This window comes from Pogoniulus pusillus, chromosome 16 (assembly GCF_015220805.1).
Source record: "Pogoniulus pusillus isolate bPogPus1 chromosome 16, bPogPus1.pri, whole genome shotgun sequence".
Taxonomy (NCBI): domain Eukaryota; kingdom Metazoa; phylum Chordata; class Aves; order Piciformes; family Lybiidae; genus Pogoniulus; species Pogoniulus pusillus.
In genome coordinates, this window is record NC_087279.1 from 19172694 (window position 1) to 19192808 (window position 20115).

The window sequence follows — 20115 nt, forward strand, 5'->3', positions numbered from 1 at the left end:
ACCTTGGTGATACTGTGAGGCTGGAAGGACACATAAACAGTTTGGTACATTCCAACTCCAAGATGTACATTTCCAAAAGGAAAACATAACATGAACTGACCCAGAAAGCTTTCCAGCAAGGAAAGGGCTAAAATAGAGCTGTTTTGGACACGTGTCAGCCTTAGCAGCACAGCACAAATGACAATCCCAGTGGAGCTAACACTGAATTTCAAATGAAAGAATTCCAATTATAGACCCTCAAAAGTCAATCAACCCTCAGTGCTTTAGAGATCAATCTTTACATAACAGCATGAGGAATTTTCTTCTTGATACCATCTTGCCTTCTTTAAAATATGGAGTTGGAAGCACTGACAGGTGTGTACATGTATATTAAGTACAGATAAATTTAGATGCAGTCTATGCATTTAAACCCTTGTTCAGAAGATGAAAAGCCTGAGCCTGTTTGCACTGTTTAAGAAACACACTTGTGAGGCTGATGATGGTTTGAGAGATGGAGTCAGGCAACAAGGCTTCTCCTGCTGCTTCTACCACGGCTAGAAAAGCCCAAGGAGGCTGAGCAAATCACACATAGCTCCAAACATTCACTTTCTGAGACAACTAGAAAGCCAGTCCCCAGTTCCTCAAGGAGAGTTGCTTGCTCTGTCCCAGTTGGTTTTTATTCCTTTCCCTCTGCTGATCATACAGGACTCCAGTAATTTTCAGTGTAGCTGTAGCAGAGGAAATGATCCAGTTTTCCCAGTCATTTTGTGCCAGATTTTGCCTGCTTCATGACACTGAAGTACCAGCCTGTGCATAAGCCTAGAGGAACTGTGCCATTTCATGCTCTAAGTTCTCACTGGCATTTAAGCGCATTCAAAGAATCACAGAATCACTGAGCATGGAAAAGACCTCTGAGATCATCAAGTCCAGCCTATAACCTAGGAGCACCACATCAGCTACACCATGCCACCAAGTGCCACATCCAACCTTTTCTTAAAGACCCCCAGGGATGACAATTCCACCACCTCCCTGGGCAGTCCATTTCAGTACCTAACCACCCTTCCGTGAGGAAATGCTTCCTGATATCCAACCTAAACCTTCCCTGGCACAGCTTCAGACCATGCCCTCTTGTCCTGTCACTGATTGCCTGGGAGAAGAGCCTGACCCCCACCTGAATACAACTTCCTTTTAGGTAGTTGTGGAGAGTGATAAGGTCCCCTCTAAGTCTCTTCTTCTCCAGGCTGAACAACCCTGAACTCAGACATAAACCTGAATGTTGAGATCCAGTTTTTCAGATCAGTTCCTCTGAAAGGCTCAGGGAACTTCTTTGCTGGGGAGCTGCCTGGATGTCCCAAGACAATTTGGTTTACCTCAGAGGAAATTCCAGTTGCAAATAAAGCACAGCTGTTCCTCTTTGATACTGAAACAAATGCGTTTTCAGCTCTCCCGTATATAAATCTAATCCTCATTTCAGCTAAGGAAATGACTGTGGGGACCCTGATCACCAGGAGTGCACAATAGAGGGAGTGAGAAATTCAGCAATTAAACTAAGAGGATAAAAAATACTCTTTTGTATAACAGGAAATCTATTACCATTTGTCACGTCTGGTATTTGAAGCTGATCTGCCAAGCCATAGAATCCACAGCAAATAATGCAAGAGGCTGATGAAAGCAGACATAGACCAAACTTCAGAAAACTGAAGCAAAACACAATGTGATTAATGAATAGAAAGTGTTCAGAACACAGGGATGTACTGCTGTCTTTTTCTGCCTGGCAATGATTCCACTTTTTCCGTTACTAGCAAAGTGTGGAGAAATGGTTAAGAAGAAAAACATTCTTCTGTTAACATAAAGGTGTGAAAACATGGAGCAGAACAAAATCATAGGAGTAGAAACTCCTGAAAGCAGAGCTCACATGAAATGAGTTGGGTTTTAGTTTGAACTTGCAATACAGTTTGTTTCCTTCCTCAGGAATAGTAATGCAAAATCCCCCATGTCTAATGCACACCCTGAAAATGACAGACTGTACTAAAGGGTGCTGCCTACATCGCTGTCTACAACTACCTGAAGGGAGGTTGTAGCCAGGTGGGGGTTGGTCTCTTCTCCCAGGCAACCAGCAACATTCTAAGAATTGACTGCACCTATAATCAACTAAACACTTGTTTGGGAAATGCCAGCTCTAACCACATGAGTATGCACAAAGCTGTTCTTGAAGAAAAAGGCTGTCTGCTCAATTCAACATTTTCACCCTTACCCATTTCTGCGGAGGTTATTACAGGTTTACAGGCAGTTGCTCTCTACAACTACCTGAATGGAGGCTGTAGCCAGGTGGGGTTGGTCTCTTCTCCCAGGCAACCAGCAACAGAACAAGGGGACACAGTTTCCAGGTTATGCTGGGGAAAGTATAGGCTGGATGTTAGGAGGAAGTTGTTGGCAGAGAGAGTGATTGGCATTGGAATGGGCTGCCCAGGGAGGTGGTGGAGTCACCATGCCTGGAGGCGTTCAAGAGAAATCTGGCTGAGGCATTTAGTGCCATGGTCTGGTTGATTGTCTAGTTAACTGAATGGGGCTGGGTGCTAGGTTGGCCTGGATGATCTTGGAGGTCTCTTCCAACCTGGTTGATTCTATGATTCTATGAGGCATTGCAATTAGAACAGTAAAATTGGTTTTGGTTATAAGAGACCTTTGAGATCATCAGGTCCAACTGTTAACCCAACACTGTTAGGTTACCACCAAACCACCTCTCTAAGCACCACATCTAAACTAGCAGACAATAGATCTTCCCTTAAGAGTTTGCAAGCTCATTGAGAGGCATAGAAGAAAATCAAGTGCCAAATGTGGCATCAAAGCATTTGGAGACAAAAAGTCTGCCTTGGATAAACAAGTCAGATCAATGTTGAAACAACAAATCCAATATCTTGAATGTCTCAAACCAAACTCAGGCTGAGCTGATCTATAAAAGTATCTGATATCCTATGGAGTCACAGGATGCAGCGTGCTAGCAATGAAGCTCTTCCTGCCTGGTGTGTGAATTCCCACAGGAACACCTGTATCTTCTGAGTAAAGCAAAGCAGCACCTGGGGAGTCAGAAGTTGCTCACCCCCTCCCCAACCTCCAAGTTCACAGCTTCTCAGTGTTTGTTAAATCAAATATGCTGCTAACAAATGCTGGTAGTTCAGGGTAGGGGACAAATGACAGCTTGGCAAAGCCAAGTTGAACATGTTTCTCCTCGTGTTGGCACTATCACTAACAAAGGTTTGACAGAAGATGCTTTGCCCACACTGACACCTGTACTGCTTTAACTGATTACCCTTAAGAAATGATCCCAGTGACAGTGTGAACAATGAATGGGTTCACTGAAACCATGCTCAATGAGTAGACAATTCCCAAAAGGAAATGGTCTAAATTATGCTTTACAAGTACTTTGCCTAATCTTAGTTAGAATGGCAACAGGTTTCCCTTGTCCAATGCCACAGCTTCTGTGCTGGTTTGAGGCTAATTGGGATATTTTAATGAGAAAAAATTAGATTACAGGCTGTGAAAAGAAAACAATGGTTATGTCTACTTCACTCATAGGCTTGCTGAGATGTATAAAAGCAAGGACACAAACACAGATAAGGCAGTCTGTCTGTTGGTGTCAGTGTTTTCTCCTTGGCCTTCTGCCATTCTGCTTGGATCTGTGTAACCCAACTAATCATTCTGCTTCTAACCTCCCTTGCTGATCCTTCCAGCTCACCTTGCACATAATGCAGACTCTGGGATAAGGTAGAGGGGTGGAAAGAAGGTGGAAGGGTGGTTGAGAGCCCCTCCTGTGGACTCTGTTTTCTGGGAGGGCTGTTGTGTTTCTGTATTACTTTTTTAACTTGTATATTTCTGTCCATAGCTGTGTAGATAGAACCATAGAATCATAGAATCAACCAGGTTGGAAGAGACCTCCAAGATCATCCAGTCCAACCTAGCACCCAGCCCTAGCCAGTCAACTAGACCATGGCACTAAGTGACTCATCCAGGCTTTTCTTGAAGACCTCCAGGGACGGTGCCTCCACCACCTGCCTGGGCAGCCCATTCCAATGGGAAATCACTCACTCTGTGAAGAATCTGCTTGGATATTGTGCTAAGCTGTGAATATAAACCTTCATTCCTTAACTTCCAGCCAGCTGAGTCTAGTCTGGGTGATTTTGTAAGAGTGGGGGTGGGTGGGTAAGACCCAAACCATCACAACTTCCAACTGAGCAACATCAGGGAGGAGGGGAAAGCTTGATGTGGCACTATTAGGCTTAATTACCCTGACAGTCACTTATGGAGGCCACAGTCCATCATGAAATCACGTTCAGCTGAGTAGACAAACAGGCTTCAGTTATTAACCTTCACCCTCAGCTCCTGGTGGTCCTTTCCAACCATAGCGATTCCCAGTGATCAGATGTTGTGCTGAGGGATTTGGTTTAGCCAAGGACTTGTCAGTGTGAAACTAATGATTGGACTCAATGAGCCTGAAGATCTTTTCCAATCTATGAAATTCTGTGATTTGTGATTTTGAAAATCTTTCTTGTTTTTGCTTCCACAGATGACTTCTCTGGCACATTCTTGAACAGCTTGTGCAACTTGTTACAAACTCACAAGCCTCACAGTAGGCCATGTCATGAGAAATGTCATCCTTAGTTTTCAGCTGTGTGAAATTATTCCCCTGAATCAGAACTTCCCCAGACCCTCAGCCCTCTGTAGAATCAGCTGCAAGAAATCAGCAAGAGAGTCTTTGGAGAAACAGCCGATTCTCACCAGGGCAGTTGCTGAGACTGTGAATGCAACCAGGTTTAAGCAGCACAGTCCCACAGTTTCAGAGGTAATAGTCATGGGGACTGCACTGAGATGCTAATGGTTTGTGTAGCTGATTAGACTGAGGCTAGAAGCCCAAAAAAAAGACAATTTAGAGAAGAGCAAAGGCTAGAGGTGAAAGCTATGTGCTGATGACATCTTCCTGGTTGTCCTCTCCTCACACACCAGATTGGCAGGAAGGCTAAAAGTGTAGGATTTTATGGGCACTCTTCTGCAATTCAAGTTGGTGAATGGCATTTGGATTACATCCCAAAGCTAAGGCAGCAGCTCATTCAAACATTCACATCCATGCTTCTTTTTTTGAGCTTCCAACTTGAGCCCTATCAGTATTACTTAGACATCTTCTACTATAATTATTTCATCAGCTGACAAGAACATCTTGACAATTCATGTGTAGAAGTACTCCTATATTCCTCCTGGTAGTAGTATTTCAGTGGTGATGCTGCAGTTTTAACAGCACCCACAGCAAACCAAAAGCTCAGGTGCTTGATGCCCAGCCCATCTTTTTTTGATCCTGTTTCTGCACAAGGTGGTGTAAGAGAAGCCAGGTCCCTGCTTGGAAATGCTGCTGCAATAGTAGTAAATATCAGCTATTTAGCTGTAAGATAATATTGTAGACATTTGGAAATGGGGTTAGGAGATCTCTGTTACCCCAATGAGCAGTGGCCAAAGTGATACTGTCTATTGCCCACGGTAAGTCTCATGGTCCAGCAGGTGGAACGCTTGCTGGGCTTCAGCCTCTGACCATAGCTGCTTCTGCCAGGAAATGCTGAAGCTGTTCTTTAATAATTAAATGGTGCAGTATGTTTGTTCAATCTGCAACTCCATGGACCAGGCATCAGTCTTTCCAAGGAGACAGCTGAGTCTCCTGAAGCAAGAAATTAAAACAGTCTTATCTCCATGTGCTGTGTTGCCACTCGCTCTGACTGCCAATTTCCTTAGAGGAACTAAAGCCTCTTGCAAACGTTGACTGCAGATGCTAGCCTAGGCAGGAGCACCCCAACTTTCATGGATGCATTCCCAGCAGACTTCTTACTGTGTTTTACATGTCATTGTGCTAATGAAGCAATTAGCTAGTAACAGCCCCAGACAGCTAGCATGCCAGAGGCCAAAAGCTATTTCCCTTTTAAACAGGTTCTGGTTGCCTAGTTTAAGCACTGACTGCAGACTTTTACTGTAAGGAGAGTTACAAGATAATGCACAACTCTTAACTGTTATTTACAGAGCACCTTCAGCACCTCCCAGCCTCAAAAAGGATGATAGGAAAGCTGCAGTCACTGCAACATGCAGCTTAGCTTTGAAATCTACAGCCTCACTTTAGCTGTGTTATGTAAAATCTTCGTGCAGAATCCGTGGCGTTTCTGCTAGGAAATACAGGAACCTTTTAAAGCAGCAAAACTGCTGTCACTGATATTTAGCACCCAGTGAAAACCTACATTTGTTGTGTAATCAGAAGTTTGAAAGTTCTAAGTTACACAATTATTAATGGACAGCAGAGTGGTCAGGAGGTGATATAAGGACCCCAAAAAGTGAAATGTGTTATTATCATTAAGCACTGCACCACTTACACTTGCTTATATAGACCTCATCTGCTGGCTTGCATTGCCTGCATTCTGCCAATGCCAGTGGCATCCTGGGGTGCATTCAACATTTTCACCCTTACCCATTTCTTTGGGTAGTAGTTGCTGTCTACAAGGAGGCTGTAGCTAGGTGTGCTTGGTCTCTTCTCCCAGGCAAGCAGCAAAAGAACAAGGGGACACAGTCGCAAGTTGTGCCAGGGGAGGTCTAGGCTGGATGTTAGGAGGAAGTTGTTGGCAGAGAGAGTGATTGGCATTGGAATGGGCTGCCCAGGGAGGTGGTGGAGTCACCATCCCTGGAGGTGTTCAAGACAAGACTGAACGAGGCACTTAGTGACATGGTCTAGTTGACTGGATAGGGCTGGGTGCTAGGTTGGACTGGCTGAGGTTGGAGATCTCTTCAATCTGGTTGATTCTATGATGCTAGGTGACACGAAGATGAAAGGATTGGATTGAATCTGATCACTACAATGATCAGTCCTCTGAAAGTCGAAAGGTGCAGCTTTGATTTAGTCCCTCTCTGGTGCTCAGCTTCATGTGAAAAGTGAGAAAGAGGCATGCAGAAATGTGTGGAAAGCTTTACAGTAAGCAAGTACATTACAGAGATTTAAGTAACTCATCCACTTCTTCTTTTTCAACTATTAGCATTCAGCAAATACACAAAAACATTTGTCTTTATTCTAAAGAGCTAATTAATTTCTAGCATGAAACAGTCAAAATAAAGATGGGTTTAATTGTTGAAAATTATGGAACAGAATATTTTTCACAGCAAAATATATGTTTGTTTGCAATGGATGGGCTCTGTTTGATCAAAATCTTCCTCTTTACAACTGTCTTTGCTTGAAGTTAGAAATCCCATAACCTTTCATGAGGTTCAGGCACCTTTGAATTTCCAGTGTACACCAGAAACCCCCTTTCCACAGCCAGTGCAGGATGTGCAAGTGGGGTGCCCAGGAGGACCTATAAATAATGCAGCTGCATGACCCCAATAGCAAAGAAGGAGATTGGAGGTGCTGGGGCTTTGAAAGGGCAGTAGGCTTCATGTAGGAAATATGGATTTCTCCTTCTGCTGATCACCACAAGGGAAATCACTTTGAAAGGCTGGGAAAGGGCAACTCTTTCTAGCTCAACAGACCAGTTTGTGTCTTGTGATATGAGCATAACTGCTAGGAACTGCTTCATTTACAGTACACTCACTACCACAGGGCACAGGCAGTGAGAGGATTATTAGGGTCTCCAGACTCTTGCCTTTCTTGGGATTCGTATCTACACACATCCCTTCCTCAGCACTATTAACCCTGACTCCTTCAGAGCTGCACCTTAATTCCCACTCTTAGGGTTCCACTTTCCAGTAGCAATGCTGCTCCCATTAGCAGAACACTCTGTGCCAGGCCTCAGAGTTGTCCCAGGACCTGCAGCAGGTTAAACCTCAGCTGCTTGGAGCACTCCAGCACCATCCCCAGAGCAAGGTCTCGACCAGATAGTGCAGCACATGTGCACCCAAACCTGTGCCAATGCTCTGTCCAAAGGATCTTTTTCACTTTCCCACCTCTCTCCCTTCCCTGATGTACAGCCTTGTCCAAATCAATTCATATCCTTCATTCCCATATAAAACCCCAAGCATTTATTTAGAGGTTCCTCAAGACAGTAGTTTAGTTATCATCACTTTTACCAGACAACATCTTCACACCCAGGGGTACACAGAGCACAATGAAGAGTAGCATTTGAAGCAGAGGGGCAGAGGAATATACAAATCTCTTTTTCCAGCTTCTGAATTTATGGCTGGAAACTAAACTATCAGCTCCACAGTGATTTACTGCTGTACAACAAGACCCATGGGATGCAAACAGAGAAGACAAACCTGCAGGACAATAAATTGCTACGAATCAAATTGTCATCAGAAAACACATAAAACCCATGTGAAAACAGCCCTGCTGAGGGAATGCAGTGGGCCTTATGGCAGCAGCTCTTCTGCTAGCGTGAGGTACAGGTGCCTCTTCCAAAGCAAATGGAACACTCCAATCCCTGGCCTCCACCATCAATACTGCCTGCAGCTCTTCCCATCTCCTTCACTGCCTGGGGTCTAGGGCACATCAATGGCTTCTCACCAGCCTTCCTCATGATGTTCAGAGTACCAGCCTCCATATCCTGGTAATGAGACATTTCTAAAAGGGCATTAAGTTTCATCAAACCCAAGGACACATAGAGCACCCATACCCTTTGGACAGACTGGCTATAGAGTTGTGGACTCTTTGTTGGTGTGGTCCCACTTATGTCAGGTATCTATTTGAAGATGTTTATCTTCACCTCCAGGATCAGGTGGAGGTGAGATGAGCCCATCAACAATGACCTCAGCTCATAATCTACTTTGCCTGCCAGGGCCACATTATCTGTGAGTCTTCACATCCCTCCAAGGCCCAGCACTCACGAACTTGAAAGCCACATGAAATTCAGAAACAATTCTGGCCAGCTCAGCCAGTGGCTTTACAAGGATAGCTTGGTCTTAATTATGTGCCTGGGGGATTTCTTGTGGGAGGATGAAGCATCACTTAGCCCAGGAAGGGTAGGAGTTTAATGGAGATGATCTGAAAGGCTGAGCAGCATCTGTTGGAATACATTTGGGTTTATTTACTCCAGAAGCTGAGCAGCTCTCTATTTCTAAGGTAGCCAAAGCTAGGTGGGAAATCTGAAGAGTAAATGTGTCCTAGCTTTCAGAGGGAGTAAAGGGGAAATAAAACTCTTCAGCATCTATTTTAATCCCCCCATAGCATTACACTTTCTGTACATGTGGCTTTAAATACAGAGCCCTGGCCCAGTGCAATGAGAGCTCAGATTGCTGGCACGTGCTTCCAGGTCAATGCTATTCCCCTCTCCTATCCCAACTTTCTCCCTCTATTAAGGATAATGTGAGATCTTCCCACCCAGCCTTTGCTGAGTCTGCCTTTCTGCAGGCACACCACAAAGCCAGGCAGCTCAGCACTGCTTCAGAACGCGGGGAGAGGGAACAAAACAAAGAAACCCAGAGAGACTGCCTGCAGGGAAATCCAAGGAGCTACAAGATGACAGAACCAGAGGCAACGAGGAATGCTTATGAAAATGCAGGAGATGTATAAAACTGACAGGCCAATTAAACACGTCTAAATGCCATCAGAGATTATCCCAGTGCCACTGTCGTGTCCTACTGTTCGCCACCTTCCCTTTGTTCCCCTCCTCTAGCCTCTGGAGGAGCAGCTTGCCAGCAGCCCTCAATCCCTCCCGCTTGACCTCTCGACCAGTGACAACTGCACACGTTACAGGCTGCTGGCTGCTCGCTTTGTGTCTTTGCACAGACTGCTTTTCTGCAGTCCTTGGCCAGCTACAGGCATCTCTGCTTTCTGTGCACTGCTCCCGAGGAAGGCTCAGGAACGCAGAGAGCCTGCGGGGAGCAGGGGCTGGCTGGCGCTTCTGTAAACACCATGCTAATCTGTTTAAGATATTAGACTCCCATTTATGTGTTTTTAATAATAAAGGCAACATTTAGATGCTGCCAAGGTATCAGAGAGACAGTAGTAGACGCAGAAGAGCCACCTCCACCACATAAACAATGGGAAATGCTCTCTTATCTTTTCATACCACCAGGCCTCCAGGCTGCAAAATAAATGATTGCATTCATTTACATTTTATTGTGGAGACATAACTGGCTGGAATAACTGCCAGCAGAGAACCTGACTGCAGGAATGCACTATTTTTCTCCTCATTTGCTTTAACAAATGCTTTTTTTTCTGGCAATCCATCTCTATCACTGTTGTCTGGATGGCAGAAGGGGAATTAACCTGCTACCTATCTTGCATTGCAGAAAAAAAAGCCACCAGTTCAGCTTTCCACAAAGCCTCAGCCCACATCTTCACTTCAGCCAGTCACTTACACTTCCCTTCCAGTCAACAGAAGGGAACAGGCTCTCCAGAGAACTCATCACAGAGGTTTGAGATGTCTAGTTTGGGTTGAGAACCACCAGTTCCTCTCTTTTCCCTGCTGTGAAGCCAGGACACATAGCTCAGAGGGAGAGGTCCACTCTTTCTGTCCAGCTGAGAGGGGCTCAGGCTCTCTAACAGCTATTGCCCATGCAGGTGGGCCATAGAGCTACAGCTTCAGAAGATATTTGTCAATCTTTTGATCAAAAGAATAGCCAAAGAAATTAAAAAAGAAACTAAACACTCAGTCTCTCAAGCCAACATGCAAAAGCTTGGCAGATGTTTAGGATGTGGACTGAATGCACAACTCAGCCCTGGTGGGATCATGTTCCCAGACAGCAGGAAAAACCAGGGCAGTGTGAAGTTTCTCAGCTGACAACTGCCTACTAAAAAGATAAAGTAAAATACACACAGAGTTAACAAGAGTAACCTAGCTGACATTCTCCACTGCCTTCTTGTCTTCTGATTACCTAATTGCTTTCTGCTTTTGATTTCCTTTCTTATCTGTTAACCAATTCTTAACTAATGGTGATGTTAGAAATATAATGATGAGTTTAAACAAAAACACTTGAGGGGAAAAATGGTGATAAAAACACATCTCAGACTCTTGGCCTACCTGAGGTGATACAACAGGAAAAAATCTCGGCAACTGGAAACAAAATGAGTGAATAAATAGAGGTGTAAATGAAATCAAATCAATTCCTACAAGCAGAGAAGATCCAATTAGGAAGGATATCCTGTCCTCACCACAGCTTATCCCTGAAAGAAGCAGGGACACCTCAGAGTGACCCAAGAAAGACACTGATGGAGAATCTGCTGATGTTTCAATCCCACTGGGCTTACAGGCAGCCTATTTAAATGCCCTCTAGGCTGGCTGGCTGGCTTTAGGTCTGATCCAGGTCACAGAGAAAGACAGATAGATATGCTGAGGTATGATCTCCTGATTACCATGGTGTAAAGGAGGCACTATACATGGAAGCAGAAAGGAATGTCCACCTTAGTAGTTGATGACTTTCTGCCATCCACCCATTTGATCTGAACCACTTCCACAATGCAGATTTATAGCAGAAAACATTTCTCACATAGAAGCTGAAGCCAAGAGCAGGGTAGTCACCAGGGCACTGGATCTCAAGCTCAAAAGTCCACATGGACCCCTGCCCTTATCTGTATAAACCTGGGCAAGTACAATAACATCTCTGGGGCCCAGGTCTCAAAATGAAGCCATACAGATGCCCAGGGTCCTGTAAGAATGGAGCCATCAGAAACTCCTTGAGAGAGCCAGAAAAGCAGCTCAGCAGGATTAGATGGGTGAGAAAACACAAGAGCAGGACGTTCAAAAGCTGCAACAACACTACTGCAAACCACCAAATGTGGCAGTGAAAAAACAGTGACCTACATTAGACATGAGCATAGCTTCATCTTAAGTGTAGTTTCATAACCTCTTCATATTCCTTGGGTGCTGGCAACGCAGAATGAAGCAAGCTGAGCCTGATGGCCAAGTGCACAGCCCTTCACATTCTCTGCTGGGTCACATCAGAGACTTCAAGCATGCTGGGCACATGAAAATGAATACTGTCAATGCTGCTTTTTTACATTCTGGGCTTTGTCATTTGGCTTTTTTATAGGTAGTCTAAAGCCAGAATAATTTTCAATGGTGCTACACTCACAGCACAGTTTGCTTGGCTGATAAGGATGGAGATGATGGACTCAGGTCCAGAACAACATTGGCCAAAGCACACTTCTCAAGCCAAAACCACCCCTCAGAAATGCAGCAACCTAAATTTACCTATTTCCCACAGCTTTTGTGCTGCAGAAATACACATAGCAAACATCCAACTTGAAGTATCTCAAAATGCAGCAAGACATATCAAACAAAACCAAATCTCAATGAGCTACCTGCTCTTCCTGCACCCTTAAGGAATACCATCCCACCCAAAAGAAGACTTCCTGTTGCCCCCTCTCCACACGTGCAAAATGCTACCTTTGCAATCAATGAAGGTTTGCAAAGGAGACTCGGGAATCCCAGTTCCCTGCCCTTGCCACTTCTCCCACCAGTATATTTCAGCCCTTGAAGAGCACAACAGCAGTGCCTGGCTGTAGGAAGCTCTCCTGTCACATAAGCAAGGGGTATAAGAGGCACGTTATCTCCGGGCTAGCAGGAGCATTCCCATTTCCTTACCACCAGTACAGAGATGCAGGCGGCACAAACCACCAGGGTCACAGAGTTCTCGGCTCTCCCCTTCCTCCTCCACCCTCAGCTCCTCTCTCCATCTCTTCCTCCTCCTCGACGACTTCTTAAGGATCTTCAAAACCTTGTTCACTTTATTCATTTGGTCTCAAAGCCGTAGAGAAGGGACAGGATCTCCCTGGCTTGTGTGTCTCAGCAGCTCCAGCTCCCTGGGAAGGAGGGACAGCTAGAAGCAGGCAGGTCACCGGGAGGCACGAAAGCGCTCGTGTGTGTATGCATGCGTGTCTCTGTGTCAAAAGCTTCTTTCCACCCAAAGAGAGAGTTTTGGGTGGCAGCAGGAGGGGGGAAGGAGAAAGAAGGATTTCTTTTGCCTCTGTCCATCCACGGCTCTCGCAGGCAAGGAGAGCAGGCTTGCTCATCAGCAGAGCTGATGACTTGAGAAAGCTCATAACTCACAGGGGCAGCAGATCCTATATAGGGCTTTCCATTTCTGTTTTCGACAATACATGCATTCTGGCAGATTTCAAATGCTCCTCAGGCAAAAGAGCCAGCATCAGCTCAGAAAAAGCAGTGACTCCTAAAGAATTTTGGCTTCATTTCAAAGATTAGAAATAGCTAACACAGACAGCAAATAGTGTCTGCATCTGTCAGAATCACTCAATAACTGCGCGGGCTGGAGGAAAGGACCTTGGCTCTCCCGGACTTGTGCGATTACTCACATCTAGCCAGCACCTTTCAGCAATCACTTCCTCATCAACATCTTTGGAAAGAGGCAAGTAATTCCTCCAGTTTCCTGCAGACAGTGAAACACTGCAAAGTGAAGGGCTTAGTCAAGACATTTTTAGCAGAGCCACAGAATACATCCCTGCTGTCTACAACTAAATGAAAGGAGGCTGTAGCCAGGTGGGGTTGGTTTGTTCTGCCAGCAACAGAACAAGGGGACACAGTCTCAAGTTGTGCCAGGGTAGGTATAGGCTGGATGTTAGGAGGAAGTTTTTGACAGAGAGAGTGATTGGCATTGGAATGGGCTGCCCAGGGAGGTGGTGGAGTTGCTGTCCCTGGAGATGTTGAAGCAAAGCCTGGATGAGGCACTTAGTGCCATGGTCTGGTTGACTGGATAGGGCTGGGTGCTAGGTTGGACTGGACACACTTGGAGGTCTCTTCCAACCTGCTTGATTCAATTCTGTTCTACTCTATTCTATATAGCTCCTCTCCCTATTTCAAAAGTTTAGACTCTGAATTTTTCAAATAATTCAGAGCCTCCAAATGTTTTTCAATGACCTCCCAGGCAACCAGCAACAGAACAAGGGGACACAGTCTCAAGTTGTGCCGGGGTAAGTCTAGGCTGGATGTTAGGAAGAAGTTCTTGCCAGAGAGAGTGATTTCCCATTGGAATGGGCTGCCCAGGGAGGTGGTGGAGGCACCATCCCTGGAGGTCTTCAAGAAAAGACTGGATGAGGCAGTTAGTGCCATGGGCTAGTTGACTGGATAGGGGTGGGTGATAGGTTGGACTGGCTGATCTTGGAGGTCTCTTCCAACCTGGTTGATTCTATGACCCTCTCATATTTTTAAGAGCCACAGACAACAATGTGCAACCTGCCACTCAGGCAGCCTTCCTCTTCAAAATCAGCTGGGGTGCTCCAACGCTGGGAAATACCTAAACAGGGCTGTGGCTGCTCTAAGACACCAGCCAAACCACAGAAAAGTATGCAAGAATCCTACATGGGAAGATCTGATACAACCTCTTCTCTATGTGCAAGCTCCAAAGGTGGAGAGCTCAGAGTTTCTTTCACTACTGCCATCCTGGCATTGCAAACCAAGGCATAGACAGAGGATCAGAGCAGCACTCTCCTTGAAAGAACCATTTGTTTGGTAAATGGCAGCTTTTAGAGTCAGGAGGCTAAGTAAAAAATAACCCTATGTGCTTGGGAAAGGCTGTCTGGGAGGCAGGCAGATGACAAACACACACCTTTACTGCTGGCTTCTTAGCTGTCAGCCACACCATGAAACATAACTTAAAATAGACACTTATTAACTCACTCATACCCGTGGGAACCAACAGCAGAGGTAGATAATCATGTCACTAGTAGCCAAACCAATCCTGGGCCAAAGTGTAAAGGCATTTTGATGGTCAGTTGCTATTTGCAGGATGATCTTTCCTTGGAAAACTTTGGCAGCTGTGGTGGGTTTAGAAACGCTCACCTCAACACAAATAAAATTTACCAGACCAGCTCAGATGACCTGGAAGTAAGCTGAAGCTCTACTTACAGCAAAGCTGAAGTTACAAGCACACATACACAATATATTTACAGGTATTTACAGTTATATACAATTCAGAAATAATACAGAAACTCAGACAGAGTCCAGAAGGGGCCAACAGCAGCTTCTTCTCTCTCCCCAGATAGAAAACCAGCAAGATCTCAGGTCTTATCTGGTCAGTCGAAGTTAGTATTCAGTCAGGCACACAGAAGCAGTGAAGAAGGTGGACGGCAGAAGTCAAAGTCCTGCATCTGGGTCAAGGCAATCCCAAACACAAATCCAGGCTGGGCAGTGACTGGCTTGAGAGCAGCCCTGAGGAGAGGGACTTGGGGGTGCTGCTGGACGAGAAGCTCAACATGAGCCTGCAGTGTGCACTTGCAGCCCAGAAAGCCAACCAGAGCTGGGGCTGCAACAGAAGAAATGTGGCCAGCAGGGCCAGGGAGGTAATTCTCCCCCTCTGCTCAGCTCTGCTGCACCCCACCTGCAGTACTGCATCCAGTTCTGGAGCCCCTAAGAGGGATGTGGAGATGCTGGAGCATGTCCAGAGAAGGGCCACAAGGATGCTCAGAGGGCTGCAGCACCTCTGCAGTGAACACAGACTGAAAGAGTTGGAGCTGCTCAGACTGAAGGAGGCTCCCAGATGACCTTCTTGTGGCCTTCCATTATCTGAAGGGGGCCTACAGAAAAGCTGGAGAGGGACTTTTTAGGCTGTCAGGGAGTGACAGGACTGGGGGGAATGGAGCAGAGCTGGAGGTGGATAGGTTCAGGTTGGACATGAGGAGGAAGTTGTTGAGCATGAGAGTGGTGAGAGCCTGGGATGGGTTGTGGAGGGAAGTGGTTGAGGCTCCATCCCTGGAGGTGTTTAAGGTCAGGCTGGATGAGGCTGTGGCCAGCCTGCTCTAGGGTAGGGTGTCCCTGCCCATGGCAGGGGGGTTGGAACTGGCTGATCCTTGTGGTCCCTTCCAACCCTGACTGATTCTATGATGGTAAACAAAGAGTAGGAAATTGTTGGTACAGTGCTGTTCTATTCCTCTTAGCAAACCAGTGAATGACATAGACTTTATCACTATTATTCTTCCACATCCAATGATCTAATTTATTTGGATTCTGCACTGAGCTTTCAGGAAAGTCCTGATTTCTCTTCTTGGAATTGTCCAATAAGCCTTAAGCTACCACAGTAGCTGAGGCAGCTCCTGGCCCTGGGGCTATACATCCTACAGGAACCCTCTGCCCTTGGGTCTTGCAGTGAATCAACATCATCCTATCTCCAACACAGATGCCAAGGAAATATCCATTGTGATTGTCTCCTGGTCATTTCAGGGAGGAAAGGTGATTTGAGGGCAGTGACTGTCAGCTTGGGAAGAGCCTTATCCAACCAGAGAGGTGGAATGGAGCAGAAAGGTTCCTCCCCAAGCAGCTATGTGTGGGATGGACATGGCTCTGCCTTGCAGCAGGACCAAGAGCCCATCAATACACCTAACACTCCATTTAGAGTGATATAATTAAGAACAAACCCTGCAGTAGAGAGTATTAATGGATGTACAAATTAAATTATCATGCACTTCATTTAAGGCATTATAAATAGAGCCATTACTCTCACTGCTCAGCAAGATGCAACCCACACCCACTGTCCTCATGTGAAGGGCAGCACGGGCCAGAGCATATCCCACCACTACCAGCCTCATCCTTTCAGACCTGAGCTCCCAAACTCAGATGCACCACATCAGCATTGCCACACAGCAGACATCAGCAGCAAGCTTTGGCAGATGCAGTTTTCTCAGCTCATTAAGGCCCAGAATTTAATGAGACATGACCCCAGACAAGCAGCGCTGTGCAAACTGCACCATCCCAGGAAACTGTGCCATTCTTATGCACCCCTCTGAGGTGGAATTCTTCTTCTACCTTTCTCCAGGGCAGTAGGTCATTTGCACTAGCTCATCTCAGCAGTTTACCATAATCAGAGCTGGCTTGACTACCCAGGAGCAATGGCAGCTCTTCTGCTGAGCAAGGATCTCCCTGCCTCCTCTCCAGAGCAGAACAGAACAGATGTGCCCACTTCCCTTTACTACTGTCCATGAGCAGCACCCAAAGCAGAGACTGTTCCTGGCAAATGCTGATCCCAGTTTGCATTGATCTCTGCCCTTTCTGGTCCTCATGCTTTTCACAGGCATTGAAGCTCAGTAGCAAAGCCCTTTGCAGTTGTTCCCAGGTTAAAGCCAGCAGCAGTCCCAAAGGGAAGGGGGAAGCACAATGCACATAGCAGGACCCAAAAGTGATGGGGTCCATAATTCTTGCTAACATGGAAGAGAGCCCAACTTTATGCACCCAAAGCAGGGGCAGACCCTGACTCTATCCCTTCCCCTGCTGCCCATAGCTCAGAGTGCTTCTTTGTATAATCTCCAGCACACTGATATACTTACCCAAACTTGCCCCTGCTTCCATCCCACACTCCTACCCCAGACTCACTTCATTTCCTCTCTTTTCCTTTGGAGGGTGGATGTCACCCTTCACATATTCCTAATCAATGAGATTTATGAGCACAATTCCATGTTATTTTGATGTTTAATACTTGTACTATTACTGCTGTCTCATCAACATAATTAATAATGAGACCAATACTTCCAGACCAATCTAAAAGTCACTTTATTGGTCTTCAATATCATTACTTAGAACTGACACAACCAATTTGAGTTTTCATCCACATCGAGCCACCACTACCACTTCTCCTATAAAAATCCATGGATTGGGGGCTGTGCTTCAGTGCAGACTCTCAATTCAGCAAGCAGTGCTACAGTGGGGCATCTGAGGGGCATCCCCTTCTCCCTAAACTAATATAGAGAGCTGCAGCAATACAGTGAGCAGCAGGAAAGGAAGACAGTGTAGAGCAACACAAAGCATTCTGCTGAGAAGAGCTCTTGGGAACCAAAGATGCAACTTGCTGTGTCCCCTGTGACTGCAGATGCTACTTGTGCTCAGCCCATTCTGCATTTTCACACCTGCCATAACACCATGTGGCCCACTATACACATGGATAAGGTCTTTGGTGCAATGTCACTTTCTGCGAGGCTGAGGGAGCTGGGGTTGTTTAGCCTGGAGAAGAGGAGGCTCAGGGGTGACCTCATTGCTGTCTACAACTACCTGAAAGGAGGTTGTAGACAGATGGGGTTGGTCTCTTCTTCCAGCAACAGAACAAGGGGCCACAGTCTCAAGCTGTGCTGGGGGAAGTATAGCCTGGATGTTAGAAGGAAGTTCCTGCCAGATAGAGTGATTGGCATTGGAATGGGCTGCCCAGGGAGATGGTGGAGTCATCGTCCCTGGAGGTGTTCAAACAAAGACTGTATGAGGCACTTAGTGCCATGGTCTTGGAGTTCCTCCCAACCTGGTTGATTCTATTATTCTAGTTGACTGGCTAGGGCTGGGTGCTAGGTTGGACTGGATGATCTTGGAGGTCTCTTCCAACTGGGTTGGTTCTAGGATTCTATTCAAACTCCTGCAGAGCTGCTGCAGAGACTGGTGTCTAGGTTCTCAAATCAGGCTCTGGAGGGGCACTCTAAAAGGCCCTCAGCCCCCATGAACCATACAGGCCTTGTAGGCTACTTTTTCATGAGATCTCTTAATAACCTGGTTTGGAAAGGTTTCTGCTTTACGGCCATCCTGGCTGTTAATCCTCTAGATTGTACCCAGACTGCTTCCAAAATTTATTCTGCAGTCAGGGCAGCTCTCTACTCACTTGAAGGCCAAAATCATTGCCTCAAAGCACTAAAGATTTAAGGGCTGAAACATCTTTCAAAGCAACTTGCTGACTGCTGTCAGTACTTGAAACACTTTGCTTTCCATTCAGATAATCACACAGCCTTTTCACGTCCTACTCCCAATTAGCTTCACCTTCCGCTTCTCACAAATTATCTGAAGCTGTTTGATTTGAGCCAAGATTGGGGTTGAATTTGGGAAGGTTCAGTAATAGTAGTTTCTTATTGCTAAGTTAATCCAAACTATTTACTTCCCCCTCTCTTTCCAATCTCAGTCCTCGAGCGAAAGCGTAGCAACCATTAAGTGTTTTTCCAAAGCAAACCACGCAGGTTTCCAATTGGCCTCCATTTAGCAGGTTCATTTTTGTGTGAAATGATAGGGACCAGCATTAGCACGAGGGTCACTAAGTGAGGCAGCAGCACGTGGTGGATGCCTCTTGCCCAGCGTTACTGAGCACAACCTCCTGCTCAAGCTCAGCCCATCAATCCTCCCCTCCTTCACACTCCTGTTTAATCACAGAATCTTAGAGGGTGGAAGGGAGCTCCAGAGGTCATCAAGTCCAACCCCCTGTGGTGGAGGGCCACATAGGCCCAAATAAGCTTATATGTATATATGCTTGCCTGGACATGTTTTCCCACCCAAACAGGTTTTTCTGCCCAAACCAGAGGTAAACACATCAAACGGACAAAGGGATCACAACAGCACTGGTGCCATGAAGTCTGGCCTGCCCTGGTTACATAAGGTTGATGTAAACAGGTTGTATAAGCCCACATGCTTAGCCTGTGGCACACCTATGCTCTTCCCATATTTGGGGGTACCAGACTTATGGACCCTTCCTTATTTGGTGTGTTTTGGCCTGCTGCCAGATGCTTGTTGGACAATGTTGTGGCCAAAGGACCATCAATCTCAGCCCACATCTGATTAATAGGGCAATTCAGGTAAACAAAGTGCCTCCTGCCACCTCCTCTGCTCACCTCTCCCAGCCTCTTTGTTGCCTGGGGCCACTACCTTTATTTGCTGTATATAGAATCATGGAATCGTAGAATCAACCAGGTTGGAAGAGACCTCCAAGATCATCCAGTCCAACCTAGCACCCAGCCCTAGTCAGTCAACTAGACCATGGCACCGAGTGCCTCATCTAGTCTTTTCTTGAACACCTCCAGGGACAGTGCCTCCACCACCTCCCTGGGCAGCCCATTCCAATGCCAATCACTCTCTCTGGCAAGAACTTCCTCCTAACATACAGCCTAGACCTGCCCTGGCACAACTTGAGACTGTGTCCCCTTGTTCTGTTCCTGGTTGCCTGGGAGAAGAGGCCAACCCCCACCCTTGTCCCACGGTAGTCTGCACCAATCCTTGGGCAATCGACCAAGGTGTTCCTGGCAGTCAGCGCTCCAGCCCACTGCCACTCCATCTCGCCGCATCAGCCCAATCAGGCCTGTGGAATCTTCTCAAGAGAGCGCGCCCCAAATTCTAACTGAACTATTAGCTCCATGGGAATCAACTGAGTGCCTTTCACTACACATATTTTGGGACCACAGAGACTGAGACTTCCAATTAGTGAGTAATTGAACTCTCT

At 46.2% G+C, this 20115-nt stretch overlaps 1 protein-coding gene across 2 annotated transcripts in view; it reads right to left on the reverse strand.

Annotated features, from left to right (window-relative positions):
• GRIP2 (glutamate receptor interacting protein 2) overlaps positions 1-20115 on the reverse strand; it is a 348398-nt gene that overhangs the window by 172213 nt on the left and 156070 nt on the right. Inside the window, exon 1 of one of the 2 annotated variants that reach the window (XM_064156865.1) lies at positions 12519-12669. The exons of the other annotated variant lie outside the window; for it this stretch is intronic. Within the exon in view, the coding sequence (XP_064012935.1) occupies positions 12519-12669 (151 nt within the window). Of the gene's footprint in view, positions 1-12518; positions 12670-20115 lie in introns of those variants that run through there. 2 annotated transcript variants of the gene reach the window in all.